General features: G+C 43.3%; 1 protein-coding gene across 1 annotated transcript in view; it reads right to left on the bottom strand.

Annotated features, from left to right (window-relative positions):
• FAM120A (family with sequence similarity 120 member A) overlaps nucleotides 1-24,348 on the bottom strand; it is a 106,821-nt gene extending 82,473 nt beyond the window's left edge. Inside the window, exons 1-2 of the mRNA XM_060102441.1 lie at nucleotides 23,836-24,348; nucleotides 3,130-3,376 (exon numbers count right to left, since the gene is read on the bottom strand). Coding sequence (XP_059958424.1) covers nucleotides 3,130-3,376; nucleotides 23,836-24,309 — 721 coding nt within the window. The 5' untranslated portion in view covers nucleotides 24,310-24,348. The remainder of the gene's footprint in view (nucleotides 1-3,129; nucleotides 3,377-23,835) is intronic.
• Between the last annotated feature and the right edge of the window lie 1,565 nt (nucleotides 24,349-25,913).

Below are 25,913 nucleotides of genomic sequence, written 5' to 3'. Positions count from 1 at the left end.
CTTGATACAAGTTAAAAGCAGTAATTTCCTAAATAATTCTGTAATTTTTATATTATGATTTAGTCACCTCCACACTACACAGATTCATTAATCAGCTGCTAACAGAAAACAAAACAAGGTGAGTTCATTTGCAATATTGCTAATCATAATACTCTAAACACACAAATACATGACACAGATGCACCAAACTCATTATGTCCAGAAGAGCAAAGTTAAGTCCTAATTGTCCAGTTACCGAGTTTTGTACTGCTTTCCTCGGCTCGTGGAATGTATAGAACTTTACTGTGAAGTAAGTATTAAGTATCTGAGATTTCTTTTTGAAGCTTCTATCTGAAAAGATATTAAGCCAACTCCAACATCAAGAATAGTCTGTTAGGGCTTCCCTGGTGGCGCAGTGGTTGAGAGTCCGCCTGCCGATGCACGGGACACGGGTTCGTGCCCCGGTCCGGGAGGATCCCACATGCCGCGGAGCGGCTGGGCCCGTGAGCCATGGCCGCTGGGCCTGCGCGTCCGGAGCCTGTGCTCCACAAACGGGAGAGGCCACAGCAGTGAGAGGACCGCGTACCGCAAAAAAAAAAAAAAAAAAAAAAAAAGAATAGTCTGTTAAATACCATATGCTAACACATATATATGGAAACTAAAAAAAGAAAGGTTATGAAGAACCTAGGGGCAGGACAGGAATAAAGACACAGATGTAGAGAATAGACTTGAGGACATGGGGAGGGGGAAGGGTAAGCTGGGACGAAGTGAGAGAGTGGCATGGACATATATACACTACCAAATGTAAAATAGATAGCTAGCGGGAAGCAGCCACATAGCACAGCGAGATCAGCTCGGTGCTTTATGACCACCTAGAGGGGTGGGATAGGGAGGGTGGGAGGGAGGGAGACGCAAGAGGGAGGGGATATGGGGATATATGTATATGTATAGCTGATTCACTTTGTTATAAAGCAGAAACTAACACAACATTGTAAAGCGATTATACTCCAATAAAGATGTAAAAAAAAAAAAAGAATAGTCTGTTAAAACTTGGGTCAAATACTTTAATGAGTATTTCACTCAACTTTTCTAAAATAGAACATCTTATATAGCTATACTTTCTACTACAAAAAGGAGAAATTATACTTTCTATTAAAAAAAAAGGAAAAATAATCTTTCTTATTTGAGGACGTTGAAACTTTTACACAAAATCTAAACTAAAAATGTTCACCCAATTAAGCGTTTATCTATAACTTGCCTAAATTTTCTGAAGAAATTCCAAGCCTTAATTTATTATTAAATTATTCACAATGTTACTCTTGTTTTCCATTTCTTTTACTATTTCACAAAATAAGTTAGCTAGAAAAGTATTAGTTGGCATTATCTCCCAAGAAATTTATTCAATGTTTCCCTAAATAAGATAAACAAATACCCTTGCCAAATTAGTTAAGGCATCCATATTCTAAAAGCATACAATTTTCCCATTCATTTAAAGTCAATTGTGGTAACATTTAAGTAAATATGAAACTTTTCATAATGTGTCCATCTACTCCATCACTTTGTAACATTTGAGGAAATATCGTTTTATATTTTAATGTCTGAAAATATGAAAGTACTACATATATTTAGAAATTAGGTTTTAATCCTCCAAATCCCAAGTCACAAGAGTTCACTAAGAAAATGGGCAGAAAATAGCCAAGTACTAACTTAAAGACATGTATTTGAGATTAGATCCAAATAAAGACAACTTGTAAAATCAGAAATTTTTTGATTGATTTGTAGTTATACAATTTGAAATGTTAACACCAAATAATATATGAAAAATTATGGCTGTCTCACTATAATTTCTAGTTGTATAAAACTTTTTTGGACTGTTTATAAAAAATCTGATAATTAGGAATTTCTAAAAATAACCCACAATATAATCCCCCTCTTAAACATGACCAGATCAGGCTGCTAAGCACTGCAGAATAGAAATTGAGAGAGTACAGTAAGATCGCACTTTTCTGGAGACCACATATCTTTCAAAAAGGGCCTGTGTGTCCCAAACAAACAGCCCTCAATCCCATCACTGAAATTCATGGATTTTACTCACAGGAGGGCTTTGCTCAGAACACATTTACTTATACTGTGGACATAATTTTTGCAAACTCTGAGCAAACTAGAGCCAGAATTCAAGTAGCTAGAAACATGTACATTCCAAGCACAAAAAAGGGAAGTGGACAGAAAAGAAAGAAATAACTAAAAACTACAGACATAAAGTGATAAATAAATGTATTACATATTGCCAAGTTATTTTTAAGAGAAAGAAATTAATATATAAAATCTTAGTTGAAACCAGATTTCATCCTTTCTAGGTATTCAGCATAAGGAATTCATCCAAGGGAGTTTTTTGTGTGTTTTTTTTTTTGCGGTACGCGGGCCTCTCACTGTTGTGGCCTCTCCCTTTGCGGAGCACAGGCTCCGGACGTGCAGGCTCAGCGGCCATGGTTCACGGGCCCAGCCGCTCCGTGGCATGTGGGATCTTCCCGGACCGGGGCACGAACCTGCGTCCCCTGCATCGGCAGACGGACTCTCAACCACTGCGCCACCAGGGAAGCCCCCTGCGCCACCAGGGAAGCCCCCTCCAAGGGAGTTTTTAAAGACATTTATATATTTACTTAAGATGCAGGCACTGGAAACAAGGTAACGTAGTTTATTTTTGTTTTCCTTTTAAAGTAATGAGAATCCTGAAAATGAGGGGAAAACATGACAGTGCTAACTTCACAGCATATTTTCTTCTATAACAAACATAATTTGTGCCAAAGGTTTAAATGTTTAATTTTCATAAGTGAGACTGTGTTAACATTTGTGATTTTTAAATGTTATTTTCCCCAAACTTTAAGGGCATTTTTTTCACAAAATTAGTTTATCGGCCTAGATGGAACAATACATAAACAAACACTTAAGAACAAATGAAGCACATTTTCAGCGACACCAAAAAATAATGAGTAAAGAATGTTACTGAGGAGAAGCCCAGCCCATTCCCTGGTTCTTTTAAGTAAGATACAATCCAAAACGTTGTAGCATTGAAATTTAAAAAAAAACAACAACAGTATGTCCCAAGTATAGAACTCCTTTATAAAATGAATTTTCACACTGCCCACCTACCTAACAGAGCAGCAAAGATAGGGAAGCGGTTTGGGTTCAGGTCCAGCTGCTTGGCAACCTCGTGCATCAGATATTGGCTTGTGGTGAGACTTTTCCCATTCCGGCTCAGTTTTAGGGCATGGGCACTGAAATAGTAGGGGATGTTGCACAGGGCATAATCAGAGTCGTATGCAACTAAGCCGTGGAAGCCGTTTTCTCTGCAGAAACCGATCACTTCTTGATGATGATCCTCGATGCTCTGCGCAACCTGTGCAAGTGAGAAGACCACTTCGTCAGAGGCCAGGCACCACTTCAGCACGTGCTCAATACACAGACATATCTGTACAGAATCTGTAAATTCCAGATATGGAAGATGTGCAAGAGAGCCAAACAGTCAAAACTAACAATAATAAAGTATGCGGCACATTGCTCAAATAAGAAATTTCAGTGGGAAATAATCTCCTGGTCAGTAACTTATGATCCCATCCGGACTGCAAATTAACTTTCAATTTCTTATCAAGTTCAAAGATCACCCCGTTTAAAAATACACAATGCCAGGTGGCCTCTGTGACAGTATTTTGAAGAAAAAGAGACAGATGGGAAAAAAAGAGACGGAAGAGGAAAATAAACAAGTGTAAAGGACGGAGACAGAGAGAAGCCAGCCACTCTCAGTGAAAACAAAATAATTTCTTCAAAGTAAATCAAAGCAAATAGGTGAAATAACCAGAAGGATTAAAAAGAAAACAAAAAAGCCAAGGATTATCCATCACCTACCTACTAGTTACTATAGACCCTGAAGCATTCAGCATATGGGTAATAATAAGAATGAACATGTTTACCCCCAAATAATTGTCACGTGTTTATTCTGTGCAAAGGACCAGGCCTGGTGGTATGGCACCAGGTTCAGGACAACTGTGAAGGCTAGGTCTAAATGTACTGCCTTTTTAGTGATGAAAACTACAAGCTGAAGCTTCTTTACTTCTACTGGCTCTCCCATTGTGACAGGTCAACCCCATCTATCTCAGGTGTCCGTCACATACTAAAGAGGGCAGAGAAGCAACGCCCACAGAAAAGCAAAAAGCCCCCCAGAATTTCTCTATTCCAAAAAACATACCAAAGGGCATTGAAAAACATTTTCCTAAAATTATATATATAAAGTCAAAGACAATTCCTCTCCTGCTGTTACCCACACTCATTTAACCAACTAAAATTTGGCAGGTTTGTTTTGTCCCCCTACAATGGATAAAGGTATTTTAGAAAACAGAATTTTAAACTTAATTGGGTGATTCAGCTGTGGAAAATTAACTCTCCATAGAGCCCTAAAGGTAAAAAACAAGTGCCCTTAAACATAAATTTCTAGAACTACACTGCCCAATTTGTGGCTATATTGAATTAAAATTTAAAATACATTAAAAATTAAGTTCAAGTGTTCAATGGTCACCTACTAGATGGATATCATTGTAGACTTACTCTCATTTCTCACTGACTTTCACCAAATTTTGTTAAAAAGTTAGTTATAATGAAATCTCAGCGGCAAAGCAGTCCTTTTAAAGATGCATATTTAAAGGAAAAATGATTTTTTGCATTCGCTTAATAAGTATTTTGATAAAAATATTTTGCTTTACAAAAAAAACAATAACATACAATTAATCAATTACTGTTCTGTCTTAGAATAGGATGATGCTGTTTTATCTCAATCTAAAAATAGAGTACTTTCACTAAAATAGAAAACTACAGTTAAAATTTTTTTTAATTAGCCCAGCTTCATCTAGAAATGATAATCTCCAAGTCCATGCTCTCTACCTCAAATCACTTTATTACATAAAACTTAATATTTACAGCAATGTCTTAAGGCATTTAAAAATCACCAGCAATTCCTGTTTTCCAGACATCTTTCATATTAAGTCTGCACAATCTTCCTAAGAGGCCCTGAAATGAAGGGAGATTGTGAGTTACCACCCCCTTGCTCCAGTCCCCTCAGAGGAGTTCTAGAAAACGCAGCATGGCTGCTTGCTTCATAGAGCCAGATAGCCTGTAGAGGAGACGGGGCAAAATTAAATGTATGAGCTGAGTACTGTACAAGCTATATTTTGCAAGAGAGTCTGTTAACCTGTTCTTCCAGGAAACTGAGGCTGCCAGCAGTTCAGAACCTAGTTCCGCCCGGCTCCAGGACAAGAGCGGTCCAGAGACTCCTCCTCCCTGAGCACCCACTCTCTGCATGCCTCACAACACATTACCTCATTACCCTCACAATAACCCTTGGAGGGGAAGGAAGGAGGTAGCCCTGCGTGGTCACTCAGTGGGGTGTTCAAGCAGGGGAACAGCAGGTATACTGACTCAGAGCTGAGTGTGGTGTCTGCATCCTCATCCCAGAGACCCAGGGGAAAGCAGTAGGTGATGGAGTCGGAACAGGCAGGGACAGATGTCATCTGGCAGGTTTTCAAGGAAGGCTGTTAGCATTGTAGAACAACAGACAATATATTTCCAGAGCTGTAAACACTCATACTCTTTGACTCTGGAGCAATCTTATGCCAGGAAATAGAGCCTAAGAAACCAACGTTATCTGACAAAAAACGTTGGGAGCATAAAAAGGGTGAGGGTGGCCTTCTGTGGGAAAAATAAGTTAACATTAAGGAGCTGGGTAAACACAGCAACTACACAATGCTGTGGAGAAACTTGAGAAAAGCTTAGAACAAAATATTAAACAAAACCATTTCAGAATACGATATCCGCTACATACAACCACATAAAACTGCACCTGTGGAAAAAGACTGAAAGGGAGTAAGCAAAAATTAACACAGTTGTGCAGTGTGGCACAATTATGCTTAAAAAAAAAAGGAAAGAAAAAAAACACTTTATTTTATTTTGTTATTTTTTAACATCTTTACTGGAGTGCTTTACAATGGTGTGTTAGTTTCTGCTTTATAACAAAGTGAATCAGCTATACATATACATATATCCCCATATCCCCTCCCTCTTGCGTCTCCCTCCCTCCCACCCTCCCTATCCCACCCCTCCAGTCGGTCACAAAGCACTGAGCTGATCTCCCTGTGCTATGCGGCTGCTTCCCACTAGCTATCTATTTTACATTTAGTAGTGTATATATGTCCATGCCACTCTCTCACTTTGTCCCAGCTTACCCTTCCCCCTCCCCGTGTCCTCAAGTCCATTCTCTACTTCTGCATCTTTATTCCTGTCCTGTCATTAGGTTCTTCAGAACCATTTTTTTAATTTAGATTCCATATATATGTGTTAGCATACGGTATTTGCTTTTCTCTTTCTGACTTACTTCACTCTGTATGACAGTCTCTAGGTCCATCCACCTCACTACAAATAACTCAATTTCATTTCTTTTTATGGCTGAGTAATATTCCATTGTATATATGTGCCACATCTTCTTTATCCAGTCATCTGTCGATGGACACTTAGGTTGCTTCCATGTCCTGGCTATTGTAAATAGAGCTGCAATGAACATTGTGGTACATGACACTTTTTGAATTATGGTAGAAAAAAACTTTTTTAAAGGAAAAAAGTCTAATAAAAAGTTGAAACAGCCCTCATATATGCCACACCCACACTGGCCACCTCTATGCCACCGCACTGGGAGCAAATACTCCTCCTTTCACATCCATCTCCTGCCAGAAAAGGCACGCAATTTGCTCATCTACATATCAAGGGTCTAGCTTGGTGCCTGGCACCCAGTAAAGACTATGAAATGAAAAACTCTGGGGGTCCCAGTTCAGGGGCCCCAAACAGTCTTTAAATTATCTATAAAGATTACTATAAACTCTAAACAGTAGAAACCAACAGCCAGTAGAGCCTTACAGAGCAGTTTCATCTATCTCTGGGGAGTGGAATGTAGCGCTTTCCACAGTCACCTCCTTCCACTGACCCTTCCCCAAACACAATTCCTCGTTCATTCAGAACACTTGGTTTCAGCCTGGCATTAATAAGCACAGTGAATGAACTATTAATAATTCACTACAAGAGTAATTTGCAAATGTTAACGATATCTTAATCCTCCCCCAAAGCACACCTAACATTAAACAAATAGTTGTCTGCTAGAATTAATCTCCTAAAACAAAAGATAAAGGAACCCTGCCCTTAAGTAAGCACAGACTTCAAATCTAAAGCAAGGTGTATAACTGAATCACTTTGCTGTACACCAGAAACTAACACATTGTGTTAGTTCAATCAACTATACTTCAATAAAAAATAATAATAATAATAAAGCAAGGTGGAGCAATCTGTGCCCCTTGTCGTGCTCATCTTTCCTATCTCAGGTACCCTGAGTGACATGGATGGCGAGGAGAACCAAAATGTCCAGGTTCCACTTCTGGCTTGATGTCCAACCTGCCTAGCTAGGAATGTAAAATTAATGAATCTTTAAGATTCTTTCAACTTCTGAAATTCTAGTATTCTGCCTCACTGGTTAAAATCCATTTTGCCTTTATCTGAGGAAGGCTACATGGCATTAAAAACCACAAAGTAGGGCTTCCCTGGTGGTGCAGTGGTTGGGAGTCCGCCTGCCAATGTAGGGGACACGGGTTTTGTGCCCCGGTCTGGGAGGATCCTGCATGCCGCAGAGCGGCTGGGCCCGTGAGCCATGGCCGCTGGGCCTGCGCGTCCGGAGCCTGTGCTCCGCAACGGGAGAGGCCACAGCGGTGAGAGGCCCACGTACCGCAAAAAAATAAATAAATAAATAAAAAATAAATAAAAACCACAAGGTAACAGAGATGCAGTCCTTTCCAACAAGTGAACAATGGAAGTGTGGTGTAGCAGTTACTCAATTAGGGAAATAAAACCCCCACAAAACACCTAAATGAAAGAGTCTGTGTGATGGATACATGACTCTATGCATTTGTACAAGCTCACATCATTGTACATATCATACAAAGAATAAACTTTAATATACACAACTTAAAAAAAAATCAGCCAGCAGTCAGGGATGCTAGGCCAGAATGCAAACTGACAAATGTATCGAATTGTATTATAAACTGTCTGTCACAGGGGTGCCAATGAACAACTCTGAAATCACTTTCACATGTGTTAAGGTTGGGGTAAATGGATGGTAGATGACCTCAGTGTCTCCCTATCAGAGAACGGGCTTACAAATGTGCAAAGGGAGGAGGCTAGCATGACCCTGTAGTGTTGGGTTAGCCATGGAGATGTCCGTAAGAACCCACAAGTAGATGACAACATAGACAGACAGGCACAGAAATCATTAGAGGTAAGTGTGTGCACGTGGATTAGTCTATAAACGCACACATACATCTCCCAGGTGTCAGCAGAGAACCTAGAAGCAGCAACACCCCAGGAGAAAGAACATCTCTACCCCAACCTGGTTTCTAAATACCATTCTCCACTAAAAGGCATGACACTGAGCAGATGCCCAGTAGATATACGGAAGGAGGGCACTGCACCTCTGGAGCATTCTCCCCAAATCACAAGAAAATATCAGACAGCCCAAATTGGAGGCCAACCTACAAAATGCCTGATCAGTTCTCCAAAAGTGTCAAGGTCACCACAGAGACAAGCAGAGGCTGAGAAGCTGTCCCAGATCACAGATCAGTAAGTAGACAAGACGCCTAAAGGCAACAGGGAATCCAAAAAGGATACAGGTAGAAAATGGAAGAAATCTGAATGAAATACATAATGCAGTTAATGGTACTGTAGCAATGCTAATTTCTTAGTTGTAACAGTTGTACTAGCTCATAGGATGCTAAGACGCATGAAAGCTGAGTGAAGGATATTCAGGAACTCTGTACCATTTTTGCAACTTTTCTATAAACCCCAAATTATTCCCAAGTAAGAAGTTTATTTTAAAAAGAAAAAAAAAAAAAACCAAAACACAATAGTCTACGACAGCGGTCCCCAACCTTTTTGGCACCAGGGACCGGTTTCTTGGAAGACAGATTGGAGGCGGCGGCGGGGAAGGAATGGTTTGGGGATGACTTTAAGTGCATTACATTTATTGTGCACTTGATTTCTATTATTATTACATTGTAATATATAATGAAATAATTATACAACTCACCATAATGCGGAATCAGTGGGAGCCCTGGGCTTCCTTTCACTTGCCACTCACTGATAAAGGGTTTTGATGAGTCTTCAAGCAACTGATTTATTATGGTCTCTGTGCAGTCAAACCTCTCTGCTAATGATGATCTGTATCTGCAGCTGCTCCCCAGTGCTGGCACCACCGCCTCAGCTCCACCTCAGATCGTCAGGCTTTAGATTCTCATAAGGCGTGCACAACCTACATCCCTCACAGGTGCAGTTCACAGTAGGGTTCGCACTCCTGTAAGAATCTAATGCCGCAGGTGATCTGACAGGAGGCGGAGCTCAGGCAGTGATGCGAGCCATGGAAAGCAGTTGTAAATACAGAGGAAGCTTCTCACTCATCCGCTGCTCACCTCCTGCTGTGCGGCCTGGTTCCTAACAGGCCATGGACCAGTACCAGTCCGTAGCCCAGGGGTGGGGGAGCCCTGGTCTACAAGACACTAACTGAGAGACTGTTTGAAGCTGTTTCATCATGTGACCAAAGCACTGAAAGGCCTGACAGGCAAAGTCTCCGAGGGTCTATCATGTGAAAACACAACTCTCCCCAGACAGTCCAACTAAGGGAAGTAGGAAAGCCCACCACAGGCAGCATAAACCTATGAATGAAAGAATAAAGTCCAACAACCAAGAATACTTGTAAGAGGCCCACTGAACAATTCCTCAAGACTTATGTCAAAGAGCCTGGTAAAGAGTCAGGGGCAGAGAATTGGATGCAGTGCAGAGGAGACTCGATGCAAGGTTTGGGTGGGGACAGGGAAACGCCTGGATTGCATCACAACAGAACCTGAGAGGTAGTTATTTAATTTTTTAAAAAAAATTAAATTCCAGAGGTTAAGCTTCTAGGAATCGGGGTCTAACAGGGTATGGCTGTTCTTTCTCCTTTCACTGTGTCTTTCTTCTGGTCTGAATGCCTTTCACTCCTGTTTCCCATCTCTTCTACTCACCCTATTCCCCGTGTTCTGTCTCTCCCAATTCCCTGGCCTTCCGGCTCCTGGCTCAGACGGGGCACATTATGCTTAATGAAAACGGTACGTCTAGTTCTTAATTCTTATTTTAAAAATGAGTAAAAACTATGAAATACAATGTTGGGAAGATTATTTCAATTTGAATTCCCAAAGAGTATAAAGCCAGCTGAAAAATTAAGCCGAGACCTACCTACTCACAGGTGATAAAGAAAGGGTTGAGGCCTCCTGTGAGAGTGAGCCAGACTTGGAATTACGCACAGCCTCCTCACAGAGAACCCCAGGCTAGTACCCAGAGACCACCGACCACCTTAAGGGCACTAGGCCTTGACGGATTTCTGCCATGGCTGCCATCACCGCTGCATCAAAATGCGACTTCAGATCAAGGGAGTGAGACCGTAGAGCTCCTCTGGACAGTGCACAAAGCAGTCAATGTTTACTATTTTTTTTAATATATACATTTATTTATTTATTTATTTTATGTTTGGCTGTGTTGGGTCTTCGTTGCTGTGTGCGGGCTTTCTCTAGTTGCGGTGAGCAGGGGTTACTCTTTGTTGCGGTGCGCGGGCTTCTCACTGCTGTGGCTTCTCTTTTTGCGGAGCACAGGCTCTAGGCGCGCAGGCTTCGGTAGTTGTGGCTCGTGGGCTCAGTAGTTGTGGTTTGCAGGCTCTAGAGCTCAGCCTCAGTAGTTGTGGTGCCCGGGCTTAGTTGCTCCGCAGCATGTGGGATCTTCCCGGGCCAGGGCTCGAACCTGTGTCCCCTTGCATTCGCAGGCAGATTCTTAACCACTGCACCACCAGGGAAGCCCACTTGATACGTGCTTTGGTAGCCACAACCAGGCTGGGAACCACCAAACACCTCGCCTCACCTCTCCACCCATCCGTCACCAAGAAACATGGTGTATGCAATCAGTGTTGAAGATCTTCAGTAGCTGGCAAAACGCCCCATTTTTGGTCCCAACGAAGTATTTTGTATTTAGCTAGGGATAATTTTATGTAACTATATATTTGCCACAGAATCCTAGGTAAATCTTTTTATCTCAATAGTTTTAAGTTTCATCATTAAAAAGGCAGATACATCAAAATTCAGTATTTTTTACAAAGAATAATGACTAAAAAATTCTCAAGCTTACTTTGTGAATGTAATTATTTATTAATGCTAAAAGCAGCTCTGGGGAAAGTCCTATCAGAATGAAAATGTAACACCGTTACTTACTCCTAATCTCCAGTGAAGAAGCACTTGTACAGTGAGGTTTTGTGTCTCTGGCACCAGGTGAACTCCACTGCCTACTTTAATACTTTCTGTACTTCCATTTCTTCATCTGCAAAAATAATAGTACTCTCCTACCTCATAGGGTAGCTGTGATGATTAAATGAGTTACTACATGTAAACAGCTCAGAATCATTCATAAATAATAAGCACTTGATAAATGCCAGATACTATTTATTTTTAAGTAAGCTATGTGAGAAAGGATCTCCTTCTTCATACTTTTCATGCAGGACCTGAAACACTATGAGTTGTCATAAAGAGATTTTCTGACACACAGAAAAAAATATCATATGTGGTTTTTCTTTAGAATAATTTTACAGAGGCTCAGGGAATAACATGACACGTCCTCCAACCAGCTACCAGCCTTAAAAGATATAAGTTAACCTGAACGTAAGAGGATAAGTCAACCTAAATTGTTTTGTTAAAAAAAAAAAAAATCAGGCTCTGACCTTTATCCAGCAGAATTCTAGACACTATGTAAGAGGTGGGTAAAACTTACTCAGGCTGCTTACTCTCTACTCAAGTCGAGCTGAAGAGTGAGAACATGAAAGTCAATGTTAACTTGGTAGAAGATTTTTATTGTTGTTGTTTACTTTAAAAGAGCAATTTTAGTGTCATGACATACATTAGCAATGTCTCTAAAAGTACATCTCTCCTCCTCAGGAAATCTGTAATCATGGCTGAATAAACGTCTTACCTTATATAGCTCTTGGTTATTCTATAAGAATCGGTTGCAGTGGTCTTAAAAGCAAGGAAAAACAATTTCTTTTAAAATAAAGGAGTGGCACATGAAAAGATTCTCAACTTCATTAATCATAGGGAAATGTAAATCAAAACCACGAGATACCATTTCACACCAATTAAGATGGCTACTAAAAAAAAAACAGAAATAAGCAAGTGTTGGCGAGGATGTGGAAAAACTGGAACCGTCACACATTGCTGGTGGGAATGTAAAATGGTGTAGTTGCTGTGGAAAATGGTATAACAGTTCTCAAAATATAAAATCACCATATGATCCTGCAATTCCATTTCTGGGCATATACTCAAAAGAACTGAACGCAAGGATTCAAACAGATATTTGCACCCCCATTTTCATAGCAATATTATTCACGATAGCCAAAAGGTAGAAGCAACCCAAGAGTCCACTGACAGAAGAACAGATAAGCAAAATGTGGTCTATCCACACAAGAAATTATTATGCAACCTCGAAAAGGAAGGAAATTCTGATACATGCTACAACACGGATGAACCTCGAGGACATTATGCTCAGTAAAATAAACCAGTTACAAAAAGATAAATTCTGTGTGCTTCCATTCATATGAGGTGCCTTAAGTAGTCAGATTCATAGAGACAAGAAAGTAAAATGGTGGCTGCCACAGGCTGGCAGAGAGGAATGGGGAGTTAGTGCTCAGTGAGGACAGTTTCACTTTGGGAAGAGGAGAAATTTCTGGAGATTGATGGTAGTGATGGCTGCATAGCAGTGTGAATGTGGTTTCGCATCCGCTGATATGGAGGGTCGACTGTACTCACTGTATTACACCATTTTACATCAGGGACTTGAGCATCCTTGGATTTTGGTATCTGAGGGGGCTCCTGGGATCAGTCCCCTGCATATACCTGAGGGAAGATCGTACTTAATTCCACTGAACTTAATTCCACTTAAAAATGGTTAAAATGGGCGGGCTTCCCTGGTGGCGCAGTGGTCAAGAATCTGCCTGCCAATGCAGGGGACACGGGTTCGAGCCCTGGTCTGGGAAGATCCCACATGCTTAGCTGCGGAGCAACTAAGCCCGTGCACCACAACTACGAAGCTTGTGCTCTAGAGCCCGCAAGCCACAACTGCTATGCCTGCCCACCCCAACTACTGAAGCCTGCACACCTAGAGCCCATGCTCTGCAACAAGAGAAGCCACCACAGTGAGAAGCCTGCACAATGCAACGAAGAGCAGCCCCCGCTAGCCGCAACTAGAGAAAGCCCACACGCAGCAATGAAGACCCAACGCAGCCAAAAATAAAATAAATTAATAAAAAAAAAAAAGAAATGGCTAAAATGGTAAAACTTTTGTTATAGTTTATTACAATTAAAAAAATAAAGATAAAAATTATAATAATAAGAGGGTGGCACCCCGTCTCCCTGTTTTCTCAGAAATCCTAGGCACTTAGCTCCAAGATATAACTTCCTCCTTGTCAAAACAGAAGTTTTATTTTTCCTTTGGATAATGACATTAGCATATACGTAATGTATTATATCTGCCAGCCTACATAAAAGGGTGAGATTTCTTCTTTGCAATCTCTTTAGCAGGTTGCCTGTGATGCAACTGCAATCTGTTTCAATGCTTATTCAATAATAAAACTGTTTTCTTTCTCTGTTAAAAAATTAAATAAGAGAGTGAATGTCCTAAAAGAAATGCAAGTTAAACTTCATACATTTTTAAAATAAAAAAAGTAAAATAATAAAAGGAATGTTGAGGGCTTCCCTGGTGGCGCAGTGGTGGAGAGTCCACCTACCAATGCAGGGGACACGGGTTCGTGCCCCGGTCCGGGAAGATCCCACATGCCGTGGAGCGGCTCGGCCTGTGAGCCACGGCCGCTGAGCCTGCGTGTCCGGAGCCTGTGCTCTGCAACGGGAGAGGCCACAACAGTGAGAGGCCCGCGTACCGCAAAAAAAAAAAAAAAAAAAAAAGGAATGTTGAACCAAGGGGGGAAGGGGTGGGGTGGGAGGAATTGGGAGACTGGGACTGACACATACATTATTGATACTATGGATAAAATGGACAACTGATAGGAACATGCTATATAGCACAGGGAACTCACCTAGTGCACAGTGGTAACCTATATGGGAGGGAAGTCCAAAAGGGAGGGGATATCTGTATGTGTTTGGCTGATTCATTTTGTTGTGCAGTGGAGGCTAACACAACATTGTAAAGCAACCATACGCCAATAAAAATTTTAAAAAAAGAGTGTTGAAACACCAACATTATTTGTATTCAGTGTCTATTCACCCTACTATATTAATCTCCTAATGATTCAGCTAACTCCAAGCAATAGTATTCTTTTTAAAAATCCAGTTCCGGGCTTCCCTGGTGGCGCAGTGGTTGGGAGTCCGCCTGCCGATGCAGGGGACGCGGGTTCACGCCCCGGTCTGGGAAGATCCCACATGCCGCGGAGCGGCTGGGCTCGTGAGCCATAGGCCGCTGAGCCTGCATGTCCGGAGCCTGTGCTCCGCAACGGGAGAGGCCACAACAGTGAGAGGTCCGCATACGGCAAAAAATAAAAATAAATTTAAAAAAAATAAAATAAATAAAAATCCAATTCCAAAATACATCAAAATTTAACTTTTGGAATTTAGAAAAATGAATCTCAGATTGATGCAATTTATTTCAAAATGGTGACACGTGCAAACTCTTTATTGAAATACTTAAGGGCTCACATAGGTACAAGAGATTGAAAAACCATGGTGCCTGTGCTCATCCAAGCAGTCCAGGGAGGCCCTCCCAGTCTGGACAGGCTGGCACTCCTGCTCATGAAGATGAACAATACACTCCAGACCTATGAAAACTCAACCCTCCAGTAATACTCCTTCCAGTATATTTTCCTACACTAATTGGCAAAATACCAACAGGGTAGTTTCAGTTTTTCCAAAGAAATAAATTTATTCTAGAGACAAGCAGGAAATACCAAGTAACCGGGGTACAAAAGAATCACATTTCTAGATCACAGATCCTTAATTACTGTAGATTTACCATCACCTTTGCAGATAAATCAGTGTGCCGAGTTCAACTCTATACTGGCCCTAAAATGCCTAGAAACAATGTTTGATAGAGCCAGGTGTAACAAGGGAGAAAAAAAAAGATGGCTAAATGAAGCCAATTTCCCTAAGCAGTCACCCCTTTGATGTCTTCAACACAGCTCCTAAATTAAGAAGCATAAAGGGCTTACTCAAAGATAAAGCCTCTGTGCCAGGTGGCCAAGCAGAGACTACTTATCTGTGGAATTGACTAGACTCTGGGTTTGAACACAAACTTTCTACCATCTTTCTGCCGTCACTGCCTTGCACAAGGTGACTAACTGGAGAGTCTGGAATTGATTTATTTGTCCATTTCTCAAATATATTTTGAACACCTACTACATGCCAATGTTCTAAGAGATGGATAACATAATGTTCTAAGAGGTGGTCATCCATCATAGGACTTATTTGCTAGAGAAAACATAAACATAAGTAAAAAATAAACAATTCCAGCTATATAGAGACATTTGGAGAATTTTAGAATACCTCTATCTGAACTCTGATTCACTTACATCTAATTGTTCTATTTATAAAAAACATTGTCTATAAATCCACTGGAAAATAAATCTGATTTTTCAAATTCTAAAGTATTGCTTCTTTAGGGTGGGGGTGGAGAAAATGGGTGAAGGAAGTCTAAATGTACAAACTTCCAGTTACAGTTGACCCCTGAACAATGGGGAGGGAGGTGTTTAGGCAAACCAACCCTCCACGCAGTCAAAAATCTGTGTATAACTTTATAGTTAGTCCTCCGTCCACGGTTCTGCATCCATGGACTCAACCAACCACAGACTGTAATATTTACTATTGAAAAAAAATCCACATATAAGTGGACCCACACTGCTCAAACACGTGTTGTTCAAGGGTCATTTGTATAAAATAAATAAGTCATGTGGATGTAATGTACAGCATGGAGAGTGTAGTTAACACTGTATTGTATATTTGAAAGTTGCTGAGAGCTTAAAAATTCTCATAAGGAAAAAAATATAACTATGTATGGTGATGGATGTTAACCAGACTTAATGTGGTGATCATTTCACAATATATACATATATTGAATCATTATGCTGTACAGCTGAAGCTAATATAATGCTGTGTGTCCACTATATCCCAATTAAAAAAAAAAGGAACTCCTCTTCATATTACATGATATTTATTCCTATGGTCAATTTCTTACTAAGGCTGGAATGTGTAGTATGTTTTAATTAATTTCTTTCCATTGTATAAATTCTAATTGTATAAAACAAAATGAAGAGCAACGTGGGTCTAGAAATATATGAGAGAAGGTGTGTGTATGTACGTACCTTATTTAGAAAACTAAGCTATATTCTTTTTTTTTACTTCTCTCCCTGGTATACTTAGAAATCTCTATTTCAAACATTTATATGGCTTTACTAAGGCGCAAAGCTTAGAATTCTTTGACTTGTTCACACCAGGATTTCCTAGCCTTGGCACTGGTGATATTTGGGAATGGATAATTCTTTACTGTGGGGCTGTCCTGTGCATTGTAGAATGTTTAGCAGCATCCCTGCCCCCTGCCCCTAGATGCCTGCAGCCAGTATGCCCTCATCTGTGACAATCAAAAATGTCTCTAGGCCTTGCCAAAATCACCAGCCCTCTAGCCCCTGTTGAGAATCACTTACTGCTCTTCACTGACTAAACAGATTGTCCTATGGCATTAAAGAAAGTTCCAAACGTTGACATGGGAAAATGATGTAAACGAGCCCCTCGCTTCCACTAGAGTAAACTCCTTAAAGGATTCCATTCTTTTCTGTTATATTCACTCCTCCACACCTGGCCAATAGCAGGCACTCAATGTTTGCTAAAGGGAGAATGAATCATCACTGGAAACCAGAGAAGAGAGAATAAGAAATTTAAAGTAAGAAAATAAATCTTACTTAATGGCCATTGATCCAGGTGTTGAAAGAAAATAATTAAACTGCCTATATAAATAGAACAAAGTAAATATATGATTAAAAAGTTGAATGCCTATACTAAACATAGGAAATACAGGAGGAGTAAAATTAGTCCCTGGCCTCAAGTAGCTTAGAGTTAGTGCGGGAGATACATATGAAGGTAGCTACAATAAAGCTTTTGAGATGGGCTTTGAGGTAGAACCAAAATTCTGGCAAGCGAAAGTGGGGTAGACAGAGGGAGACATCAGTAGAGTTGGGAAATGGACATTTCTTGGGGAAACAGTGAACAGTCTGGTTGGGAGCATTTTAAAAGTGTAATGGAAGAATTCTGAAACTGAAGGAAGGTAGAATGGATTCAGATTGCAGGAGGGTCTAAAAGCCTGAATAAGGAGTTTGGATTAATGGTTTTGTTGACAGTCGTTGCCAGGAGAATGACTCACCTGAGGACCCTGCAGGCTGCTCTGACATTGTGTGCAAGATGAGTTCCACTGTTGACACTAGGCATGGGGGCCTGGTCAGATCCAGAGGCAATTCTGACTACTATCCACAGTAAGACACAGTTTAACATAATGGTATTTACCCTTAATACATGTCTTGCATTCTACTTTTCATTCTATTTTATTCTGTGTGAATTTTTCTAAATGCTGATAAACACCCAATAATTTGGTTTCACAACCCACCAGACCTTTTCGGTAAACTTGGTGAGTTCACATGTTGGGAATACTAGAAATAAGGAACAGAAGTGTAAGTAAGAGACTGCTGGGCTAGAACTGAGGTGTCATATTGCAGGGAGTGGCGGGACTGAATGATAAAAATGCCAAAGATGACTCCAGGGTGGTAAGTGTAACTTTGAAATCGGTGACCATCAGGCTCAAACCAGTTAAGGCTAAAAGTGAAATCAGAACAGACTGGGAGAAGAGACAATTGTGGAAAGTGAAAGGAGAATGAAGGGTATATCAGTAGAAGTCAAGCTCTAGGTGGGACATGCAGTTTGAAGTCTTAAAGGTGGTATCATTCTTCCTGCTAATTATAGGGAACAAACCCTAGGGTAGCTAAAGTGAAATTACAATAGTCACTAGAGGTGAGTAATCTGAGGTCAGATTAGAGAGGAGAATAGTCAGTTTGTGTGTTGAATGAGATATGGGAGAAGTAATCTCTAAGTACATAAAACCAGCTGCTCAAGTCTCTGAGAACAGTAAAAGGGTGCACTGGAAACTGTCAGATGTTGAAAGAATATGTGCATAGTATTAACCTCAAAAGAGGTAATATGGGGAATAATGAGAAGAGTGTATAACAGAGAAGGTCCACAGAATTATGGCATTTATGGAAAGTCATATTTCAGTAACTCCAGGAAATGGAAGTGCTTTGATAATCAAAAAGGCTTCAACAATGCAATGTTGAAGGGAAGAGGCAATGGGCTTTGGTAAGTCTAACTTTAAACCTAAAAAATGGGCGATAATTGTTGATAAGTATCAGTGCTGAAGTCACAAACTGGTGGCTCAAGATCTGAATCTAGCCCGGAGTCCATTTTCCTTGGCTTAAAGGTGTTTTTTAAATGGGATAATTTCAAATAAAAATCTGGATTTCTGACTTTCCTGAAAAATCTGAAGGTCTGGCAATGTTGGCTCTATAGTCTTGTAAGGCTTTTAAAATGTGCACACTCTTCAATCTATCAAGTTTGTGTGTGCATACCATTTGTAGGGGATAGATAAATTATACGCTATGCAGGCATTAAAAAGAATCAGAACTGTAAGTATAGACATGAAAAGATTTTTTACATACTTACAAAAAAACAAATTGCTGAATAATGTGCAGTGATCGCATTAATGTTAAAAACTAAAACTATTTTGATAACATATGATATATAATATAAAATATACATAGGCAGCTGCTGTGGAAAGTAGTATGGTGATTCCTCGAGAAATTAAATATAGAATTACCAAATGATCCAGCAATTCCACTCCTGAGTACATACCCCAAAGAACTGAAAGCGGGGACTCCCAACAGATTTTTGTACACCCATATTCACAGCAGCACTATTCATTAGTCACAACAGCCAAAGGGGGAAGCAACCCAAGAATCCATAAATTAAATGTGGTCCATCCACAGGATAGAGTATTTTTCAGCCTTATAAGGGAAGGAAATTCTGACACAACATTACAATATGGATGAACCCTGAAGACATTATGGCTAAGTGAAATAAGCCAGTCACAAAACTGGTACACTTGACGAAAATAAATATTTTTAAATAAGTATTTTAAATGTATGGCTGGTTTGAGTTATAATGTGGTCAATTCTGAATTGTAAGTATTCCCTGATCAATTAGAGATCTTCAAGAATAACAGTATATTGCTAGTTTTCAGTGTCTCTTGGACAGAAACTGTGCTGCCTGGAAAAAGCAGCAGAGGTGTTTTGCTATCAGATCTGACCTGAGAGTGAACTGCAGGTAGGCACACCCCACAGCATTCTTACACAATGAAACTGAACTTTGACTTCAGCACACCACTTCCCTCTTGAAGAGGTTACTGGTTACTTGTCCCCAGACGTTGCTCAATCAGCAATCCCGTTTCTTCCCACATTAACAGAACACTGAGGGCTAAACAAGACAGCGCTGTGAGAGATGACCTGGCATGGGACTGGCACCCTACAAAGTATACAAAGAAAGAGATCATCATCCCAAGATCTCAGGCCACAGCCTAACCTCACATTCTTCCAGTGACTTAAAACATGAGCTCTGCTTTATGTAAGATCTGAGTAAATACCCCAGAGGACCGATTCAGGATAAGATTTCAAGGACTTCATTATAAACCTGCACACCAACACCACAAGTCTTGAGGCAGAAACATTTAGTAAAGCTCCAGGCATGTAATGCCACCAAGATTTCTAAATCAACATCAGTCCTCACCACGTTTCAAAGGTTATGATGACTCAAGGCACACAAGAGGAAATGCTCCTAGTTACTAACAGAAGCCAAATTCAGGCCGGGCAGTTTAATGACCTGAACAAAATTAGCTGATGTGTGGGCCAACTTCTAATGGTTAAAGAAATGCCATTATTACTTTAGCAAAGACATATTCTTCTAAGCCAAAAAAGATTTCTCTAAGCAAAGCTGACAGGAAATTAAGACTTTCTGCCAGTTTACAGAACCCTGGAGACGGCCAATACGATGGTAGATTTTTATAAGAAAAATGCCTCATATGCCCAACATTATATATAGTGAGATGTTTGCATCAATTCCTTTGCCAATTTTTATTTAACCTTAAAAAAATACAAATATCATACAGTAAAATTAACTTTTATTTACTTTTTTCTTTTTTTTTTTTTTTTTTTTTTGCGGTACGCCACTGTTGTGGCATCTCCCGTTGCGGAGCACAGGCTCTGGACGCGCAGGCTCACTGGCCATGGCTCACGGGCCCAGCCGCTCCGCGGCATGTGGGATCTTCCCGGACCGGGGCACGAACCTGTGTCCCCTGCATCGGCAGGCGGACTCTCAACCACTGCGCCACCAGGGAAGCCCAACTTTTATTTACTTTTGATGTATAGTTCTATGATTTTAAAACATGCTACCACCACTACCATCAGGTTACAGAGCAGTTCCATCACCCCAAAAAGCTCCCTCCTGCTGTGCCTTTAGATTCACACCCTCAGGCAACCACTCATCGGGTCCCCATCACTACAGCCTTATCTTCCAGAGAATGTCATATAAATAGAACCATACCTTTTGAGCCTGGCTTCTTTCACTCAACATGAAGCTATAAAGACTCATCCAAGTTATATGTATCAGTAGTTTCTCCCTTTTTATTGCTAAGTAGTATTGCACGGTACCATAGCTTAACTTTTCACCTATTAAAGGATATTTTGGTTGTTTCCAGTTTTGGCTATTATGAATAAAACTGCTATGAACATTCAAGTTCAGTTTTTGTGTGAATAATAGTTTCATTAGGAAAATACCTAGGAGTACAATTGCTGGGCCACATGGTAAATGCATTTTATAAGGAACTAAGGGAGCTGTTTTTCAGGGTGGCGTGCCATCTTGCATTCCCACCAGCCATGTGGGACGATTCCAATTGCTCAGCATTCCTGCCAGCACTTGGCATTGCCAGAATTATTTATTTTAGCCATTCTAACAAGTATGTAGTGATATGCCATCATGGTTTTAATTCACTTAACCATTTAATGGGCATTTTTAAAAAACAGTACACTCCCTTCACTCCCTTAGAGAATGCTGAACATAAATTTTTCTGGCTCAAAATCATCCTCATAGAGTAAACCATACTGCCCTCAGGGGCTACTGAAGTACATAGGGTTGTTTTCTTTTTTCGAAGGAAGCCCCAGAATTATGTGTGTTTTTTATAGCTTTTTCTGTCTTCTCCCTTGTGAAGTGTCACTTCCTTCTATTAATGGTGCGCCTGCCTGGCAGACTTTCCTCTGCACCCTTTTCTCAAGCTAAGTTTAGAAATAGATAACTAAGCTTATCAGAATTACATCTGAAAAGGAGAGGGCAGTCTACAAGGGAGAGAAGTTGATCCTTCAAGGAGGAAACAGAAAGCTTTTTTTTTTTCCTTTTTGGGTCACTATACCAAAGCTTCCTGACCTCTCATTTGGCTGCTGAGAAATTTTTAGTAGCTAGATTTCTTAGGCATTTTCCAAAAGGTGAGGCTGCCAGTTAAGTGTCCACCAAGGAATAGAGTCATTACTATATTAAACTGTACAATTAACACTATACTGTGGTTCTATATCAGAAGTTAAAAGCTTATCTAAAGCAAAATAATTATAGACTCAATTATATCTTGAGTGCAGAAACCTAAGTGGAAGAAATGATCTTAAATCTAGTTTCTTTCTAACTTACTCACACATTGGTCAAAATTCTGGGCACCCAGCAGGTAAGTGAGACATTTACAGGGGCACAAAGATAAATACCAAGAAATTTTACAATTAAAAAAGAATTTAGCAGTTCTTTCAAAAGATACAGCGACTGTGTACAAACACTGACTCTAATCCTAAGTAAAATTCACGGGGTTCCTTTGAAAGCCACTTGACTAGAAAGCTCCTTGTCTTTCCAGTAGTAGTTTCCATCTCTGAGCAAGATAAAACTGTTAACACTCAGGGCATCTTCTGGAGGTGGATCACACCTGGGAGTCGGCACTGTCTTACTTCTCTGAGAGCCCAGGCTCCAGGGCAGAAAATGCCAGCAGCAGTCCCTGGCTCTCAGCCGAACTTCCCCAGGGACGCAGGCTAGGTCTCTGCCATACTCACAGACCAATCGCCGCTCTTCCAGCAGCCTCGACCCGCAGACTTAGAAACCCTGTCACCAATTGCAACAGGATCGGGGTGGGACTTCCGCTATCACTTTAGGCTTAACCACCACCATCTCAGCACAGGCAAGAGCAATCAGGAAGTTTGAATTTCACAAACTTTGGGAACAAGCACAGTTTCAAGCAGAAATAAAGGAATGACAAACACGTTGGAAGGCAGAGTGGCAAAAGTCAGCAAACCAAAACGGCCCCTCTAAAAATTTTAAACAAAGAACAATGAAGAAGGAAGCAATCAAAACTCAAGTCAAGGGTCATTGATTTGCATGTTATCTCTGCCGTGGCTGCTAGGTCCTCAAGCACTCCTTGGCCTGGGTTCAGGGAGGAGACCTCTGCCAAAAGGACAGCAGAATGCCGGACAGTCAAAGCTCTGATTACCTGAGTGCACAGCCCAAAGTGGTGGAGTCCTCACTGTGCAGACAGAAATAAATCCTGGAAACTCTGATTCACATTCTCTTTGCCCTGACTCTGAACTACTCTCTTCACTTCAGATACACAGAACCAAAGACTTTTTCACGTAGACTCTAAGGCACAGAACTGACAAAATTTCAGCATGTCAAACTTTATGATTCTTTGAAATCTAACACACACGAAAATCTGACAATTTCTCTAAAAACTGTCATCTTCCAGGGAACCTGGACCCAGCCCTGCGTTCTCAAGAGGAAGCTAACTCCACAGGCCTTGCCCAGGTCACTGCCCCCAGCTGAGCCGGGGTGACAGCAGTAGGCAGACCTTCCATCCACCTTCAGTGGCTGGAGACCCCTTTCTGTCGCCATCTAGCCCACTTGCTCCCCCCAAAAACCTGTTGCTGTTCAAGCCCTGCTAAAGGAAAACCAGCGTCTCAAAAGTTCAGGTTAAGTAATCTACCTGCTTCAAAGAGTGGAGGAATACTCCGGGTCTCAGCGATGGTGGCACTGCACCCTCCAAGCCTGCAGCTATCCGCTGGTCCTAAGGTTCTCGGACGGCCTGGAGCAGCCGAAGTCCCCAGACCCCGGGCACTCGCAGCCGCCGGCCGGGCTCCAGGCCGCGCGTCCATTTTGCAGCAGTTCAGACCGGGAGGGGAGAGGCGCCTGCGGTCCCCCGGACCCAGACCCCGAACCCGGCCCAGCTCCAACTTCAGACCCCGGCCCGCCCCGAGCCCAGACCCCGACCCGCTCGGACCCCAGACCCCAACCCCGGCCCAAGCCCGGACCCCAGACCCCGACTCAGGCCCAGACCTCTGGCCCGCTCCTTCTCTGGTACCCCAAACTCCAGTCCAACCCCGACCACGGACTCCAGATCCCGACCCACCCTGACTCTGAATTCGAACGACTCGGGCCCCCACGCCCACGCAGACCCCAGCCCAGCCCCGGCCTCCAACCCCGCCCCCGTCCCCCAGGCCCACGCGGACCCCGGCCAGCCTGCCCGCCCGGCGGGCCGCACCTTGACGTGGAAGCGGATGAGCGCCAGGCGGATGCAGTGCGCCATGCAGACGGGTGGCAGGAACCAGACCTTGGGCGGCGGGGTGCCCTTGTTCTGGACATGGCTGACGATCTGCTGCGCCGTCTGGCGCTCGTTGCCCTGCCGCTTGACCCACTCGTGCAGCCGCGCCTTCTCGAGCGCGCCGTTGAAGAAGACGAAGAGCTCGATGTTGCCGCCGAAGCAGGCCTTGGCTAGCGCGGCCAGGTAGCCGAGCATGTGGTTCCACTGGCCGCCGCTCACCCAGTCGGTGTAGAAGCCGCCGTAGAGGCGATGCAGGCAGTTGTCGGCGTCCACCAGCAGGCGCAGCGGCGTGTGCGGGGGCCGCTGCCGCCCGCCGCCCACCAGGCTGCCCCGGGCCAGCTTCTGCAGCTCCACCGGCACCACGGCGCTCGGGCAGTGCTTCTCGATGTAGTCCTGGAAGCCCTGCACGCCCATGGCGGCGGCGGCGGCGGCGGGCGCGGGGCGGCGGGGCGGCGGGGCCGGGGGCGGCGGGGCCGTGGCGCTGGCCGGGGCCGGGGCGGCGGGCTCTAGGGGGGGCCGGGCCGGGCCGCGGGCGCGCTCATGGCCGCTGCTGCCGCCATGTGCTGCCGCCTCCCAGGGCCATGGCGGGGAGGGACCTGCGCCGTGCGCCGCTCCAGGCCCAGGCCAGGCTGAGGCGGCCTCGCGCGGGCGGGCGGGCGGCGGCGGAGGGGCGGGGCGATGCCAGCTGACTTACGTGGGCCGGCGGAAGGGGCGGAAGAGGCGGTGCCGCGGCTGAGCTGCCGGTACTCCGGGCTGAGCGGTCGGTACACTGAGGGCCAGGACTCCGACCCTGAGCCCCAGTCCCAGACCGAGGAGGACAGACCGGGGAGAGTCCGCGAGGTCCAGTCCAGGGAAGGGGGCGCCGAGCCCAAGCGGCGCCGCTGGGCCTGCGCGAGCTCCCGGGAGGTCCCAGAGCGGTGCCCTCATCTCATTCCCTTCCTGGTCTCCCAGAGCTGGTCACCCGAGGAGGCCACATCCCCGGCTCCAGGATCTGGTCACCCCGAGACGGCCTTATCCCCGGAAGCCGGTCAGGCAGCCCTCTCCCCGTACCCGCTCGGAGCCGGTCACCCCGAGGAGTCCGCGTTCGGTCCTCGGGATCTGGTCACCCTGAAGAGGCCTCATCCCGGAAGCCGGTCACCCCGAGAAGGCCCCATCCCGTCGTTGGTCACCCTAAGGAAGCCCCATCTTAGTCCCCGGGTCCAGTCATTCCGAGGAGGCCCTGTCTCGTCCCCAAGGACCGGTCAGAGGAAGCCCCTTTCCATCCCTGTGCCCTGAGGAGCCCTAATCCCTGGGGTCTGGTCACCTCAAAGAGGTCCCGTCCTCGTCCCGGGGGGACCAGTCATCCCGAGGTGGGACCAGTGCCCTGGCCGGGGTGGCGGCAGAGGGAAAGTGGGCAGGCTGGTCAGGAACTGGAAGTCGGGTGCATCTGGGAGGGAGGAGGGAGCAGAAGCCACTGTCCCCGGTGGAGAAAGGAATAAGTCTCTGCGCTGTGTGCCCAAGTGTAGTTACCGAGTTTGAGAAATGATCACCTGCTCTCTCAACCTTAATCGCGTTAGTATCTTTAATTAACTTGGGAAATAACTCTCCAGACGTTTGGTTGTTCACAAGGAGTGGAGTTGTAATTCTGAGGAAGTTGGAAAGGTGGCAGATTGACCCTAGTGCCCCCTGGGTTTACTGCTTTTCTGGGAGAAATAGGGCAGTGTGAGCCGGGACCCTCACTAGAGCTCCCTTTTAGGTAGCAGGGTTCCCTACAGGCAGATCTGACTCAACCCGCTCAAAGTGGTTTCACTGTCTGAAGGAGCCTCAGGCTCCCCTTTTTCATTTTCACACCAGTAACAGATTTCATGGCCCAGACACTGAAATGACAATCTATAATGTAGTATACAAGTAGCCTTAGTGTCAGATAATCACCGAAGAGACTTTAAAAACAGTAGATCTGTTACAGCATGTGAAATGCCTCCTTTCTATTTAGTTCCAACTGTGGAATGCCTATCTTCCCTAACTCTCGCTTTCCTGAG

The sequence above is a fragment of the Mesoplodon densirostris genome, chromosome 6, assembly GCF_025265405.1.
Source record: "Mesoplodon densirostris isolate mMesDen1 chromosome 6, mMesDen1 primary haplotype, whole genome shotgun sequence".
NCBI lineage: Eukaryota > Metazoa > Chordata > Mammalia > Artiodactyla > Ziphiidae > Mesoplodon > Mesoplodon densirostris.
The sequence above is the reverse complement of the archived record's forward strand: the minus strand, read 5'-3'. Positions and strand labels throughout refer to the sequence as shown.